This window comes from Prionailurus viverrinus, chromosome A2, assembly GCF_022837055.1.
Source record: "Prionailurus viverrinus isolate Anna chromosome A2, UM_Priviv_1.0, whole genome shotgun sequence".
NCBI classification, from domain to species: domain Eukaryota; kingdom Metazoa; phylum Chordata; class Mammalia; order Carnivora; family Felidae; genus Prionailurus; species Prionailurus viverrinus.
Window position 1 is genome coordinate 12,843,119 of NC_062562.1, and position 14,878 is coordinate 12,857,996.

Consider the following 14,878-nt stretch of genomic DNA (forward strand, 5'->3'; position numbering starts at 1 on the left):
AAATATCTTATCAGGCTTCAGCTCAGACAAACAGTAAATTTTTCTGGCACTATTGAAATCTTATTATTTTTTTAAACAGAAGCATACCTGTTCCAAGTGATTCAAAACCCAAACCCGGAGGCCCCTGGGTGGTTCAGTCGGTTAAGCGTCCGACTTCAGCTCAGATCATGATCTCTCAGCTCGTGGGTTCGAGCCCTGTGTCGGGCTCTGTGCTGACAGCTCAGAGCCTGGAGCCTGCCTCGTATTCTGTGTGTGTATGTCTCTCTCTCTGCCCCTCCTCCGTTCGCTGTCTCTCAAAAAATGAATAAACGTCAAAAAAAAAAAAAAAAATCAAAACCCAAACCAAAGCCTTTTATGACCTAACCAGGGACATAAGAGGTGTCCCCAAGGAGGGCACAAAAGTTCATTCTTCCCGAGATCCAGAGCCACTCTCAAAGACAGCCAACAGGACATTCTCCAGAGAGCTGGCAACGACCCTAACCACAAATGGGGTGCGACCCACGTTTCTGGCTGGCCCTTGACATGTTCTCAGGGCTCCTAACCTGATGGTTGGTCCCCTGCAGCACCCAGACCTGGCAACAGGCAGGCAGAAAGCCAAGCCAAGCTTTCAGACCACAAAAGGGGACAAACAGGAAAACAACAGCTGGGAGGGAGGGATTAACAGGCGGGTACCCAAAACCAGAAAATTTTTGAAGTTTATTTTTATTATTTATTTTTTTTGAAACAGACAGATACAGAACAAGCGGAGGAGAGACAGAGAGAGGGAGACAGAGGATCGCAAGAGGGCTCCAGGCAATCAGAACAGAGCTGAACTGAACGTGGGGCCCGAACCGGGAGATCACGACCAGAGCCCAAACTGAGATACTTAACCGACTGAGGCCCCGCCAGGCGCCCTTCAAAACCAAATTTACAAGAGTCACGCAGAATCCAAAGAGCTAGTCCTTCCGAATGCTTTCCTCTCGCCAATCGGAACCCAGAAGGGAACAAAGAGAAATTTTTACCATCCTCTCCCCACCAGGCACTAGAGCCAGAGATCCAGAAGGCAAATGAGGTAAGAAATCTTACCTACTGCTGGCTTCATCGGGCCCCGGGACCTCCCAACTGCAGACCCAGAGCCAACGGAGTCCCAGCCAATGTTACACCATCCTGGTTACCAAGCAGGACAGCCTCCGGCTGAGACTAACACCAAGCAGATTAAAAGCACGTGGATTTTATTTACACACACGTGGGAGCCCTTATGAGAAAAAGGAAGACTCGAGAAATAATTAGGCCCAAGTGCTTCTTTACTAGGTTGAACACAGGGAGGCAATGATGGAAAAACAACTAAAGTATATAGGGATGAGCCGCTCAGACGCCCTTTCCTATGAAATTATTCATTGATCTCCCATTGCCTCTCAGCCAGCAACTAGGAATCTTCCGATAGAAATGATCAAATGGTCAGACCATAAAGCCAGATTCCCAGACTCTCACACCCCCAATGCAGGTGACAATATCCATCATAAAGGCATCAAAGGCAAAGCACACATCTATAGAGAGGAGAACAAAGGCGAGGACAATAAACAGTGAAATTATCTTACCCCTTGGGAATCATCACAACTGTAGCCACCATGAAATGTACTTGTCTATTGACAAAGCCTACCTGACTCTGTCCTGTGAACAGTGTGATGTTTTCCCCACCTTTGGGCCATTCTGGAGGTTTTTCCACCAAGATGCAGTAAAATCTAGTGCCTGGAATACCAGGCTGTGGCACTTGACAGCAATAGGGAGTGCCAAAGGACAATTTTCCAAAAAAAAAAAAAAAAAAGAAAAGAAAAGGTAAAATCACAACTCTCCTACAGATAAAAAAAAATGAGCACATGTTAAAAATTATTAACTCATTATTTGGGGTGCCTGGGTGGCGCAGTCGGTTAAGCGTCCGACTTCAGCCAGGTCACGATCTCGCAGTCTGCGAGTTCGAGCCCCGCGTCAGGCTCTGGGCGGATGGCTCAGAGCCTGGAGCCTGTTTCCGATTCTGTGTCTCCCTCTCTCTCTGCCCCTCCCCCGTTCATGCTCTGTCTCTCTCTGTCCCAAAAATAAATAAACGTTGAAAAAAAAAATTATTAACTCATTATTTTTTTAAAGCACGGGAAATTGTACATTTTTTTTGAAATTGTACATTTTTTAATGTTTTTATTTTATTTTATTTTTGAGAGAGAGAGACAGAGTGCAAGTGGGGAAGGGTGCAGAGAGAGAGAGAGGAAGACACAGAACCTGAAGCAGGCTCCAGGCTCTGAGCTGAGCTGCCGGCACAGAGCCTGACTTGGGCCTGACTCTGGGCGGGAACTCACAGACCGAGCGATCATGACCTGAGCTGAAGTCAGACACTCAACCGACTGAGCCACCCAGGCGCCCCATGTTAACTCATTATTAATGAGGAGAACCGGTCAGATGTTAAAACCATTTCAGAGGGGATCCAAACAAGAAGCAAATTAGGAATAGTAAAATAAATGTGCAAATGAATGGAACAAAGATTAGGGGAAGTGTCTCTCCACCTGGCTGAATTCATTTGCATGTCTCGAAGCAAAAATTATCTTTCCCTGTAATCATGTAACTACAGAGTTTATAAAAAATCTTCCATAGAAATCAAAATCAGAAACCCCTGAAGGGTTTAAAAACCATTTTTTAAATTTAGATTTTATTTTTCAACGTTTTTTTTTTTTTTTTTTTTTAATTTATTTTTGGGACAGAGAGAGACAGAGCATGAACGGGGGAGGGGCAGAGAGAGAGGGAGACACAGAATCGGAAGCAGACTCCAGGCTCTGAGCCATCAGCCCAGAGCCCGACGCGGGGCTCGAACTCACGGACCGCGAGATCGTGACCTGGCTGATGTCGGACGCTTAGCCGACTGCGCCACCCAGGCGCCCCTAGATTTTATTTTTAAGTCATCTCCACAAAGTGGGGCTCCAACTCACAACCCGAAGTTTGCGAGCCATACGCTCCACCAACTGAGCCAGCCAGCGCCCCAATAATTTTTTTATTGTATAGGGGCATATAGCAAAATAGTTTAGTTGTTGCAGCCCACAGTCTTTGTTGCGACTCCTCATTGTAGTGAGGGTAGACAATACAGAAACAGAATGAGCATGTCTCTGTTCCAACAGAATTTTATTTACGGATCCAGAAATTTGATTTTCGTGTAATCCTCATGTTACGGAATCTTATTTTGATTTGTTTCCCCAACCATTTGTAAAGTGAGAAAAGGAACTGAAAAGGAACAAAGGCTTTAATCCGGGGTCCCAGAATTACGCTTCAGGAAGCACAGATTCCTGAGTAACCAGAAAAGTGTCCCTCTCATGTGGGGAAGCAAACGGATTTCATGAGAAAGAAGAAAACGACAATTACATGATTTAGATAAAGGAGAAAAAAAAAAAAAAAAACACCCTGCTAATTTCGTGCTGACCAGTTGAGTCACTTCTGATTCCTGTTGTTATTTTATTGGTGCGATCAAATGAAACTGTCCCTGGTATTTATTAATTTACTTTCTCCATATGATCCGAATGCCAATTACTCTTAAAAATTTTATGAGCAACTGCTTGTAAAAGATTGCCGTCCAGCCCAGCTCAAGAGTTCATTAGTTGGAAAGTAAAATGGAGCTTCAAAACGGATTCTCTCGGGTCCAGAAATTTTTTTTTTTTTTTTTTTTTTTTTAATTTTTTTCAACGTTTATTTATTTTTGGGACAGAGAGAGACAGAGCATGAACGGGGGAGGGGCAGAGAGAGAGGGAGACACAGAATCGGAAACAGGCTCCAGGCTCTGAGCCATCAGCCCAGAGCCCGACGCGGGGCTCGAACTCACGGACCGCGAGATCGTGACCTGGCTGAAGTCGGACGCCTAACCGACTGCGCCACCCAGGCGCCCCGGGTCCAGAAATTTTATTTCAACTATTTCACACACTTAAAAAAAAAATGTAAGAAACATTTTTAGCTCGCGAGCCTCACAAAAACAGCAATAGGATTTGGCCCACAGGCCACAGTTTGCGACACCCTGGCTCCTTCTAAGCCACAGCTTTCCACTGAAACTCCTATTTTCCCCTACAGGAACACGGGAGGTAAAATAGGGATATAATTGTTTGTATAACTGCTGGGAAATAAATTAATGCATGTAATGTGCCCAGAACGGTGCCTAACGTTTTAATTGTTATTATTCTGGAACTGAGGTCAGATACCCAGCAAAAGTCAGGACCAAGGTCAATGTCCGGATCAGCCTCCAACTGGGCCGCGCGCGTATCAGAACTGTATCTCTCCCCCAGTTCCGTGAGTCTCTGCGGGATTAGACTTCTGCCGCGGGAGCGGTCGTGGTCACGGGTCGCGTTCCTTTTCAGGAATTCCGGGAGAATCTGAGAACCTGGAAGGCAACTAAAAAGGAGAACAAAATTGACTATCTCAACACAGGAGGCGGGACAACCGGCAGTGAGTCGCCGGCATACCGCTGGTCTGTGATTGGCCAGCGCAGTAGTGGGCTGGTCGGTAAGAGTGTGGCGACGGCTGTCCATTGGTCAGCGCAGAAAGGGGCGGGGAAACGAGGGACAGTCAGCCTTTGATATGCGTGTTGCAGTGAGACGCCTATTTGCGATTGGTCCGTAAGGTGCGGAAGGCAACGACTGGCTTCATTCGGCGATCGGCCCGGGGATGGGATGCCGGTCTTTTATTGGCTAATACCTCTCGAGGCTCGCAAAATTGAGCAACCTGCAGTCAGTGATTGGCTGGCGAGGACTGGGGCGGGCGTGCAGAAAGCGAAGACAGAGTGCGATTGGCCAGCACCGGGAGGGCTGCGATCCCGGCGCGGGTTCCAGAGTAGCGGCGGGCTATGGCTTCCGGCGGCAGGCGCTGGCTGCGCGGTCTGTGGGCCGTGGGGCAGCCCCTGTTCCAAGGTCGTGCGCTGCTCGTCACCAACACGCTGGGCTGCGGTGCTCTCATGGCGGCCGGGGACGGCGTGCGCCAATCCTGGGAGGTCCGCGCCCGGCCTGGCCAGAAATTCGACCCGCGGCGCTCAGGTGAGGAGGCCGGCGCTATACTGGCCCCTGGCCCCGGAGGATCTTTGGCCCCAACCTCAGATTTGGAGATCCCTGACCCGTGGCCCTAATTCCCGGCAGGACCCTTGACCTTGGCGTGCACCCGAGACCCTCAAAACCCTCCCTCGGGTCTCCACCTCGGGGTCTCTGTCCCGTCCCCACTCCAGGTCTCCCATCTCCTCCTACTTCCTGGTCCCTGCCTCCTCCCATATCCAGTTTCTGTCCACTTCCACCCGCCAGGCCTCGTCCCCACTCATCCCCTTGTCAGCTTCCCTCCCTTCTGCACAGAGACCAAACCGCACCCAGGGTAGTCGAGAGCTCAGCCTCCGGACCCAGTCAGCCTGGGATTGTGCCCTGGCCCCACGCTTCCCAACCCGCTGTGCCTGTTTCCTCGTCCGGAGAGCAGGGCAGCGGTAGAACCTGCTCAGAGGGTGGTGAAGGGGATGAGAGAAAACGGGAGAGGAGCCACTGGGACGGTGCCTGGCAGTGGGGCTTGTAATGGAAGATCGTACGGCTGGGCTCAGGGAGAACTTCAGGTTAATCAGGGAGGGAGGTTAACCAGGGAGGGAATGGATGGGGGGATTTGCTTGCCTGACGTGCCCTCCCCCCCGCCCCCCCGCCTCTTGGACTGCTCTCAGCTAGCATGTTTGCAGTGGGCTGCAGTATGGGCCCCTTCCTGCACTACTGGTACCTCTGGCTGGACCACCTGCTCCCAGCGTCCGGCCTCCGTGGCCTCCCAAACGTCCTCAGGAAGGTCCTCATCGACCAGCTGGTGGCCTCTCCCATGCTAGGCGTCTGGTACTTCTTAGGTAAGGAGCCTTGTGAGCTTGGGCTTTGCCCCTCCATACGTCAGGAGGGGCATAGCCAGCTTTGTGTTAAGAAGGATGCTGAGGTGCCTTTCTGACGTGCTCTTCTGTGAGCGGCTCGGGCCTGGGTGCTGTGTCCCAGTGGTAACAGGACAGACCCGTCGGGGGCAGGTATGAACGGCAGAATCAGACAATGATCCTTAGTGTAGGAGGGATGAGGACAGGATCAGATGGGCCCAAGGCAATGGTTGGGAGGGCTGCCCAAAGGAGAGGACACTCAGCTGAGACCTGAAGGAGCCAGCAGGCATGAAGAACTGCCCGTGTAAAGGCTGAAGGAAGAGTTGCTGGGGCTGGGGTTGATGTTGATGGGGTGCAGGGGGTTGATGTTGATGGGGTGCAGTCATCCAGCCCTTGACTCTAGCATGAGTTTCCCCCATCCTCCCCACCCCTTCCCCCCAGGCTGTTTCCTCTGTGGAAGGCAGGAAATAAAACAGCCTCAGGAAGGGTGCATTTTCATCCTTTGGGGTGCGTGTTTATTTATAACCTCTGCCTCACCGGAACCGACTTGTTCTCCGCCCCAGCCACTCTGCTGTGTGTGGCCCTTCCCGCCACCAGGCTTTTAAAACATGGTCTGTCTGCCGGGGACACTGGCCTTCAGGGCTCCTGCCCCATCTACTCTATCACCGGTACTCCCCAGCCTCTGACACTCCCATTTTTTGGTTTCCTTCCCAGGCCTTGGCTGCCTGGAGGGCCAAACCCTGGATGAGAGCTGCCAGGAGCTGCGGGACAAGTTCTGGGAATTCTACAAGGTGGGCAACGCCCACCCCCTCGGGCCCCGCCCTTCCCTCGCGGCCACGCCCTCAAGGCCCTGCCCCTGACCACACTCCGCCCCTCCCCTCAGGCCGACTGGTGCGTTTGGCCAGCCGCGCAGCTGGTGAACTTTCTCTTCGTGCCCAGCCAGTTCCGAGTCACCTACATCAATGGCCTGACGCTGGGCTGGGACACGTACCTCTCCTACCTGAAGTACCGGGTGAGCACGGTGGGTGCACCAGGCACCCAGGGGACTCCTCAGGGGCCACACGTGTGAACCCCCAACCGCAATGCATCTGCACTCCACGGTGAGGTCCTCCTGTGCCTGTGACAGTCCACAAACCACAGTAGGTGGGTGGGGAGCTGATCACCAGCAGGGTAAAGACCGAGCCCCTCTCTGCTGTTTGATGTGACCTTGGCCAGGTCCCTGCTGAGTCTTTCCCACAAGATTGAGCCCAGCCACAAGACTGGAGGATGAGGGCTCACTTGGCGACGAGGAGTCCAGAGGGGTGTGTGACCAGACCTTCTTGCACGGACGGACCCTGGGCCCAAGGTGGGGACACAGCCCATGCCCTTAGAGCAGGGCCGAGCCTGGAGTTGACCTCCAGAATCTGGGGCCTTAGGCGGGGCCGAGTGGCCTCCAGTATCCTGCTCGGGTCACGGGCTGTGGAAATTCTATTAAATTATCTTGTCATTGAAATTGCTGTGGATGACCAAGGCCACCGTTGGCAGGCCGGCACTCATAGGGACATGGCGTCATCCATTCACTTTATTGGGTGTGTGTAGTGTGGTCATGACATCTCCTGGGGATCCGAGGGGCACGTTTGACACTCATGACGTCCGAGCAGGTCTGGTGTTTCGGGGGGGTCCCAGGGTGGCGAGTACCCACAGCAGCCCTCACCTCTAAAAAAGGGTAAAACTTTGGGGGTGAGGAGCCAGGTGGGTCACTGCCTGGCTCTGATCCACCCCATGGTCCATGCTGAGACACCCCCCCCGCCCCCCCAGAGTGGCCTTGGCCCAGCGAGTCACAGCCAAGAGGCTGGCCAACCAGACTACCTCCCATCACCCAATGAGCCTGCCCTGGGGTGTCATCGGGCCCCCTCTTCAAAACCAGTAACTCTCGATGGGGGGTGAATTTTAAAAAAGGTGGGGTCTTGAGAGGAGGGGAAGCGGTGAGTTCACAGGGCCACGACACGCCACGGCAGAGTGGGGACAGGGCTGTATGTACAGGGTGGGACGTGGGATGGGCAGGGAGCCCGTGCCCCTGGGGGACATCTCCAATAAATAAATAAATAAATAACTACAATAATAAATAAGGGTGAGGGGCCAAGTGGGGGCAGAGGTCTCGTGCCCTCGGCCAGTGGGGGCTGGATCAGGCCTGGGGGGGTGGGGAGGGCGGGGGTGGGGGCAGGGCAGCTCTCAGCAGGCGCAGTCCTGGTGCGGAGGCGCCTGCTGGTCCGTGAGCTGTGGGCCCTGCTTGGCACCCGTGACTGCAGGGTCGGCCGTGTCCAATGACTCGGACATCTTCTCACAGATGACGTCCACCAGGCGCTCAAAGGTCTGCTTGACATTAATGTTGTCCTTGGCGCTTGCCTCAAAGAACTCAAAGCCTGTGGTTTGGGAAGGGAGGGGTGAGGACCCTGGTCTTCTGCCTCCCAGAGCCCCTTCTCTGAGGGCAGGGAACGTCTGGAGATCCCCAGTGCCGACCACCTGTCAAAGGCACCAACAAGCCCTCTAGGGAAGCAACACTAGGCCGGGTGGGCCCTGTTGCTCGTATTCCTTCCCGCACCCTCAGACGGTCCCTTCTGGTCTCCAGGCCCCTGGCAAGACCTACTTCCTTGCTCCCGCCGGCCGACCCAGCCTGTGCACTGACCCTGGCAGCATCTGACATTCCCATCCGCCCGTGCCCTCCCCCGCTTACGTACCCTCTGGTTCCCTGCGGCCTCTCCGGAGGATCCGTGTGGTTCGGACCCTGCACGATCGGCCACGTTTCCTCCAAGTGGCCCCCGTGGCCCCGCCGTGTGAAATGACTCGCCAAAACACCCACGATCTCCCCCACCTGTGGCCTTTGCCTAAGTTGTTCCCTCTGCCCGAGAGAGCACCCTTTGCTCAAGCACCAGATCCAGTGCCTTCCTCCAGGTCTTCCCTACTCCAGGCAGAGCTTGCCCCCCTCCCCAGGCACTCCCCCAGCCCAGCCCCCCGTATAAATGAGGTCCTTCAGGCCCAGCAACCCGACAGGAGGCCGGGCAGCGAGGGAATCCGAATGAATCAGTAACTCCCTGCCTGGTGAACTCCTATGCATCCATCAAGGTCCATCCCACGGCTCCTGGATCAGGGCCATTTGCAGAAAGCGTGAATTGTCTGTATTCAAATCCAGGCCCTGACCTGGCTCTGCCGTGAGATCTTGGACGCGTCCCCTCCCTTTCAGGGCCTCGCTGTCGCTTTCCTAGCCTGGAGGTGTGCGGCCCCACGAGGCACTCACCAAGGTGGTCAGCCAACTGCCGGCCACGTTCCGACGACACCACCCGTTCATCTTCCATGTCACACTTGTTCCCCACCAGCAGCACCTGGGCATTGTCCCATGAGTAGGTCTTGATCTGGGTCGACCTGGAGGAGGCGGTGACAGGTGGGGTCAGGGCTGGGAGGATCCTGCCTCCAGCGTCCTTTTGTCTCCTCCCTCCCTCGCCCCACTCTAGTCCCCCACCTCCTGATTATTCCTTGAACTTGGCAGACTTGGTCCCTCCTTCCAGCCTGTGTCCTGCCAGGAACACGCTTCTGAGGCTCCCAGACCTTCGAAACCCCTTTCAAGCAGCCCTCCTTCCTAGATCCCTGTCCCCCAGAGAGAATTTCTCCCTCCTCTGCAAACTCAGAAATTTCCTTAAAACTTAGCATTACTTTGGGCAGGAATGTAAACGTTTATATCCTTTCACCTATGAGAACTGTCCTATTCTCTGCCCCCGCCCTGATTTTTTCTCTCTACATGTTTCATATTTCATTCTTCCATCTGAAATGAAACCCTTTTTTTTCCCCTTAGTTCGAGCCAGTGCTACCAAGCTTTAATGATTACAGACTGACGGCAGGTCTGAGAATCTAGCATTGTATTTACATTTCTGCCAGGGCAGCCGGGGCTTCGCATCAAACCCAGTTCTGAAGACAGTCTGCGAGGGGATGGGGTGTGCTCACCAGTCCTGCACGGCGTTGAAGGACTCCTCGTTGGTAATGTCATACATGAGGATAAAGCCCATGGCACCCCGGTAGTAGGCCGTGGTGATGGTCCGGTATCGCTCTTGCCCTGCTGTGTCCTGGGGAAGAAAAGACAGGGGTCAGAGAGGACCCACACATAAGCTCCTCAGAATGGAAATAAGCCCTGAGGTTGTCCAGCCCAGCCCCCCTGGGGACCAGAGGTGGCTCAGGGAAAGCAGACTGGCCACGTACATCGTGCTCCATCATCCTCCAGAGGCAGGCACCTACAGAATCATTCCATCACTCCTTCAACATACCTGGGCAGTGACCTGTGCCACACCCTGTGCGGGGCACTGGGGGCACAGCCGTTAACAAAATGGACAAAGATCACTGCCTTGTGAAACTGACAACCCGGGGTAGGAAACAGACGATAAACACATAAAAAAGGAGAAAACATATCCTATGTTGGAGGGTGATAAAGACCGAGGAGAAAGAGAAAGTTGGACAAGGAAGGACAGGCAGTGCAGGCGAGGGTATGGTTTTAAAAGCTGAAGGAAAGGAGGAGGGACCCATGTGGGGATTAAGGGAGAGACAATCCAGGCAAAAGGCACAGCCCAGGCAACGGTCCTGAAGTGGGTCTGTGCCTGGAACATCTGAGGGACGGTAAGGAGGCGGAGGTGGAAGGAGACCGACCAGGCAGGGGCTCCCAGACCGGGGAGAGGGGGGTACTCCTAAGCCAGGGGACAGGTATGGGTTTTACCCTGAGTGAGGTAGGGGCCATGGGAGAGCAAGAAGCAGAGAAGGGAAGGCTCTGACTTGGGATTTAACAGGTTCCCTCAGGCCTCTATGGGGTTAAGGGAAGTGACCAGTAGACCCCGGGGGAAAGTGCCTGCTCCTGTCCCAGGGAAAGAGGTTGGGGGGCCAAGATCCAGCTGAAACCGAATACAGACTCATATGAAAGAGCTTAAAGATGGGGAAACCGAGGCACCAAGCCAAGTGATGCTCTTGATAATAGCAAGGCATAGGAAAGGACTCAGCATTTGCTCCTTCCCCACACCCAGAGAGCAGTGATTAGGCACCCCTGGGAGAACAACAGCACTCTATTCTGGGCCTCTGGCCCCAGGATACACAGGAGGCACCTGATAAATGCCCAGTGTGTGAATGAATGAATCCAGACAGGGAACAGACAAAGCTGGGGCTGCTTTTCTGGGAAGGGAAAGTGAGAGACAGGAGCTCCCCAGCTGGACCCACCCAGATCTGCAGCTTGATCCTCTTGTCGTTGCGGTAGATGGTCTTGACCTTGAAGTCTATGCCCACAGTGCTGACAAAAGCAGGCGTGAAGGAATCGTCTGCATAGCGGAATAGGAAAGACGTCTTGCCCACGCTGCTGTTGCCAATGATGAGGATCTTGAACATGTAGTCGAAGTTCTGGTCCGAGGACTCCTTCTGCCCATAGCGTGAGTCTGTGGCGGACGCCATCTGGGTGTGTGGGGTGTAGGTGAGGTTGAGGAGTCCCCTTCCACCACCAACTGCCTAAGCCCCAGGCACAGGGTGCAGAGAACTCCAGAGCTCTTGAGGGGGACTAGTGTTTTGAGATTACCCTTATCTCATTAGAAGCCCCAGTGCTAATGGTGGGGCCCTGGCAAAGGACTGCGTGACCTTGAAAGGCCGGAAGTGTCAGAGGAGGAGCTCAGAGAGGTGGGGGTAGGGACACCCCAGCAAGCCCCTCCAGCACGCCCTCGGCCCAGGTCCCAGGTCCGACTGTAATCCTAAACCCTAAGGCTCGGTGGGTAGGGGTGACTGCAGCCGGCCCCGCCCCCCATCAATCATTCATGTTCCTCAGAACGGAGCTGCTCGGGCGCACGTGCACACGCGTGTACGATCCCGCGGGGATGCGAGTCGCAGCACCCCCTTCCCCTAGACTCCCAAGATAGGAGAGATCGGGCTAAAGCAGCTGGTCATGTGACAGGCACGGGGCGTGCACACGTTCACGTGCACGCAGCAGGGAACACAGCCGTACACGCGTGTGCACATGAGAGTCGAATACACTCGATGCACAGGAAAGAGACGCAGACACTTGTCTGCACACCAACACGCATATACAAATGTGACAAGCCCACCCGTGCGCGGGACGCCCTCCACCCATGCAGGCGTGTACACGTCACCCACGCGGGCACGCATTCCAGTGCACGTATGGACACGGCGTGCACGTACATCACAGTCCATGCGTCTCCTTCCACACGCGTGCAGCACGCACTCACGGGAGTCGGGACACCCACAGGGTCACACGAGCATACCCTGGTACATAAGCAAAAGGGTATGCACACAAACCCGTCGGCACAGGCGGGCGCGCACACGTGTGTTCACACCACGCGCACGCGCACGCACAGAACCTCCCGCGCGCAAAGCTTCCCGCAAGGCACTCGCCTCCCCTCCCCTCCCCCTCCGCCGCAGAGGCCGAGGGTGGGGGGTGGGGGTGAGATTCCGGCAGGTAGGAGGAACCAGGGCCCTACCCTTACAAGGGCTGTGATCGCCGCACCCTTCTTCCCATTTGACCCTAGCCAACCTCGTCCCCTACCCTGCAAGCCCATCAGTCAAATGAAGGTTATGTAGGTGTTCGCTGAGGCGGCGAACCAGGCCGCCCGGGAACTCACCTTGCCCTGCACCGATGCGGTGGTGACCCTAGCGATGGCGACTTTTCGGCAGCTGTGGTGACAGGGCCCCCGTGAGTTGATATGGGGCTGCGCGACAGGGGCAGCAGCGGCGGCGGCAGCAGCGGCTCAGGCCCCTGCAGTCCGCGGTGACGTCCTGCAAAGAGTGAGGCGGGGCCTCATATGCAGATGTAGCCGTGACGCCATCCTGGGGCGGAGCCGCGCTTGGAGAAGTAGCCCACTGACGCACACAGAGCCAGGGGGCGGGGCTCCCACGCAGATTAACCCACGAACGGGGCGGGGACCAGTGTGCTCAGCCAGTAGTGCGCGGGGGCGGTGCCTACCTGCTCCGCCCCCTGTTGCGTCATGGAGGCGGGGGCGAGTGGCGTCCTGTCACTGGCTCAAGCTCCGGAGCGACGGACTGAATAGCCGATCAGAGATAATCACCTTTCTGCTCTTGTCCAATAATGGTTCCCATATGGTTGCAGGGATGAGAGGTTGAGGCCTTGCTTTGCTAAGCCTGGGTCTTCAGGGGGCGTTCCCGTTCCCCGCCCCCGCCCCCGCCCGCCTTTGGCCTGAGACTTCAGCGGACCGCGACCTCTTGTTAAAAACACTCTATTCCCAATTTCAGAAAAGAGGAGCAAACATCCGAGAGATGCTCCATGTCCCCTATTTATGGGGTTCCAAATAAGTACAAATGAAGAAAAAGCGGAGATAGGGGTCAAGAGAGACCAATTTCCGAGGTGTAAGATCCCCAAAGAGGACCGGGCTGGTAGATGCCCGATCCCGTTTCTGAGATGAAAAAGAAAGAAGAAATAGGGATCAAGAGAACCACTTCCTAGAAAAGAAGGAAGGGGCTGACACTACAGGAACCCCTCCTCTCCCTGCGCCCCACTTTCCGGAGAAAAATTCGAAGACCGTGCTGAAGTGGGGCAGAGAAACGGCCTACCTCCTAAATGCCCAAAGCCGCCTGCATTAAAAAAAAAAAAAAAAAAAAAAAAAAACAAAAAAAAAAACCAAGAAACCAGGAAACAGGAAACAGGGAGGGTCTGAGCGAGGTTCAAAGACCCAGCCATAAAGATGGGGCTGGAAGATGCTTTACCCGTGCCTGGTCACTGACTTAGACAGGGGACCCACTCCCTCCATCTGGGGAAAGAAGACTCAAGAGATTGGAGACTTTGGGGGCTGAGCTGCTCATTTATCCTCCCAAATCTTGAGGGGGAAATGTCAGAATTGGAGGGGGGGGGGCAGGAGAACAAGACCCTTTCCCCCGTTTTGGATCCCTGCCCCTCAACTCCGGTCCCCAGACCCGGCAGGAGGAGCGTGGCCCCAAGAGAATCCTGATTCTTTGATTCCTCCCCGGGCGCTGATGGAGGGGATGGCAGGGGGTGGGTTTCGTCCTGTTTATAAAAAGCTTGCCAGCTGCGGAGGCGCCTAAAGACCAGAATAACTTAGCGCCTGGAGCCGCCCCCCCCATCCCCGGCCCCCTGGAAGTTCGGGGCGTCCCTCGCGTTCCGCTGGCATTTATTTTTATTAAGGGTAACATTTTTTGTCCCTCTCCTCCAATCGCACTATAAAAGTATTACGAACCTACTGCGGAGAGTTGGGAAATTCAGAAAAGCATTACGAAATAAACAAAAATAAATTTACCCCCCAATCTCCCCCACCTCCAGACCGGCAGTCAGTGGGGCCCCAAGCGCGCTGGGACAGGAACCGGCCCACACCCCCGGCGGAGGTAAGGACTCGTGAGGCTTCTTGGCTCCCTGACCTCCCAAACGCTTGCTCTGGGCTTTGTACGTGGGTGGCGCTCAGAAATAGCCCACAACACTGTGTACCAGCGTCTGCACAGACGAATTTGTGTTTTGTTTTATTTTATTTTATTTTATTTGTATTTATTTTTATTTTTTCATGTTTATTTATTTTTGAGAGAGGGAGGGACAGAGCGTGAGCAGGGGAGGGACAGAGAGAGGGAGACACAGAATCCGAAACAGGCTCCAGGCTCTGAGCTGTCAGCACAGAGAACGAGGCGGGGCTGGAACTCACGGACCGTGAGATCATGACCTGAGCCGAAGTCCGCCGCTTAACCGACTGAGCCACCCAGGCGCCCTGGGAATTTGTATTTTAAAGTAAAAATAATGCAAGGCATTTATTGTTGAGGAAGAGCATTCCACTCCAGAATTAGGGACGGTTGAATGGGGGAAATGCTGGACAGCAGGGGAGACCAGAGCTGGTGACACAGAGGCCTTAAATCCTCCCAAGTCCCACCCTACTCGGAGTAAAGTCTAGACTCCACCCACAGCCCAGGCCCTCCAGCCAGCTGCCTCTCGCCAGCTACCTTCCCGGTCTCATCTTTCTCCTCCAGTCAGATACTCCCTCTCTT

General features: G+C 54.5%; 2 protein-coding genes across 4 annotated transcripts; one reads left to right on the forward strand and one right to left on the reverse strand.

Moving 5' to 3' along the window:
* The first annotated feature begins 4,716 nt into the window (after positions 1 to 4,716).
* Positions 4,717 to 7,364, forward strand: MPV17L2 (MPV17 mitochondrial inner membrane protein like 2). 3 transcript variants are annotated; one of them, XM_047850659.1, is made up of 5 exons: positions 4,717 to 5,030; positions 5,687 to 5,857; positions 6,587 to 6,663; positions 6,756 to 6,972; positions 7,088 to 7,364. In XM_047850659.1, exons 1-4 carry the CDS (start codon positions 4,844 to 4,846, stop codon positions 6,939 to 6,941), a joined length of 621 nt encoding a protein of 206 aa, XP_047706615.1. In that variant the 5' UTR covers positions 4,717 to 4,843; the 3' UTR covers positions 6,942 to 6,972; positions 7,088 to 7,364. The 3 variants fall into 3 exon arrangements, with proteins under 3 accessions (XP_047706615.1, XP_047706616.1, XP_047706614.1); XM_047850660.1 differs by having other exon boundaries at positions 6,756 to 6,884; XM_047850658.1 differs by having other exon boundaries at positions 4,719 to 5,030; positions 6,756 to 7,364.
* A 51-nt stretch (positions 7,365 to 7,415) lies between these two features.
* Positions 7,416 to 13,195, reverse strand: RAB3A (RAB3A, member RAS oncogene family). Its single transcript, XM_047850657.1, has 5 exons — positions 12,502 to 13,195; positions 11,099 to 11,326; positions 9,848 to 9,966; positions 9,147 to 9,271; positions 7,416 to 8,274 (listed from the first exon to the last, which is right to left on the reverse strand). Exons 2-5 carry the CDS (start codon positions 11,324 to 11,326, stop codon positions 8,084 to 8,086), a joined length of 663 nt encoding a protein of 220 aa, XP_047706613.1. The 5' UTR covers positions 12,502 to 13,195; the 3' UTR covers positions 7,416 to 8,083.
* Between the last annotated feature and the right edge of the window lie 1,683 nt (positions 13,196 to 14,878).

Excerpts from the sequence above, each read along its gene's own strand:
- MPV17L2 (XM_047850659.1), top strand. The coding sequence starts at position 4,844 with ATGGCTTCCGGCGGCAGGCGCTGGCTGCGCGGTCTGTGGGCCGTGGGG. Across the intron at positions 5,031-5,686 it reads ATTCGACCCGCGGCGCTCAG|CTAGCATGTTTGCAGTGGGC; the intron begins GTGAGGAGGCCG and ends GACTGCTCTCAG. Across the intron at positions 5,858-6,586 it reads AGGCGTCTGGTACTTCTTAG|GCCTTGGCTGCCTGGAGGGC; the intron begins GTAAGGAGCCTT and ends TTTCCTTCCCAG.
- RAB3A (XM_047850657.1), bottom strand. The coding sequence starts at position 11,326 with ATGGCGTCCGCCACAGACTCACGCTATGGGCAGAAGGAGTCCTCGGAC. Across the intron at positions 9,272-9,847 it reads TTCAACGCCGTGCAGGACTG|GTCGACCCAGATCAAGACCT; the intron begins GTGAGCACACCC and ends CGCCTCCTCCAG. Across the intron at positions 8,275-9,146 it reads GCAGTTGGCTGACCACCTTG|GCTTTGAGTTCTTTGAGGCA; the intron begins GTGAGTGCCTCG and ends CCCAAACCACAG.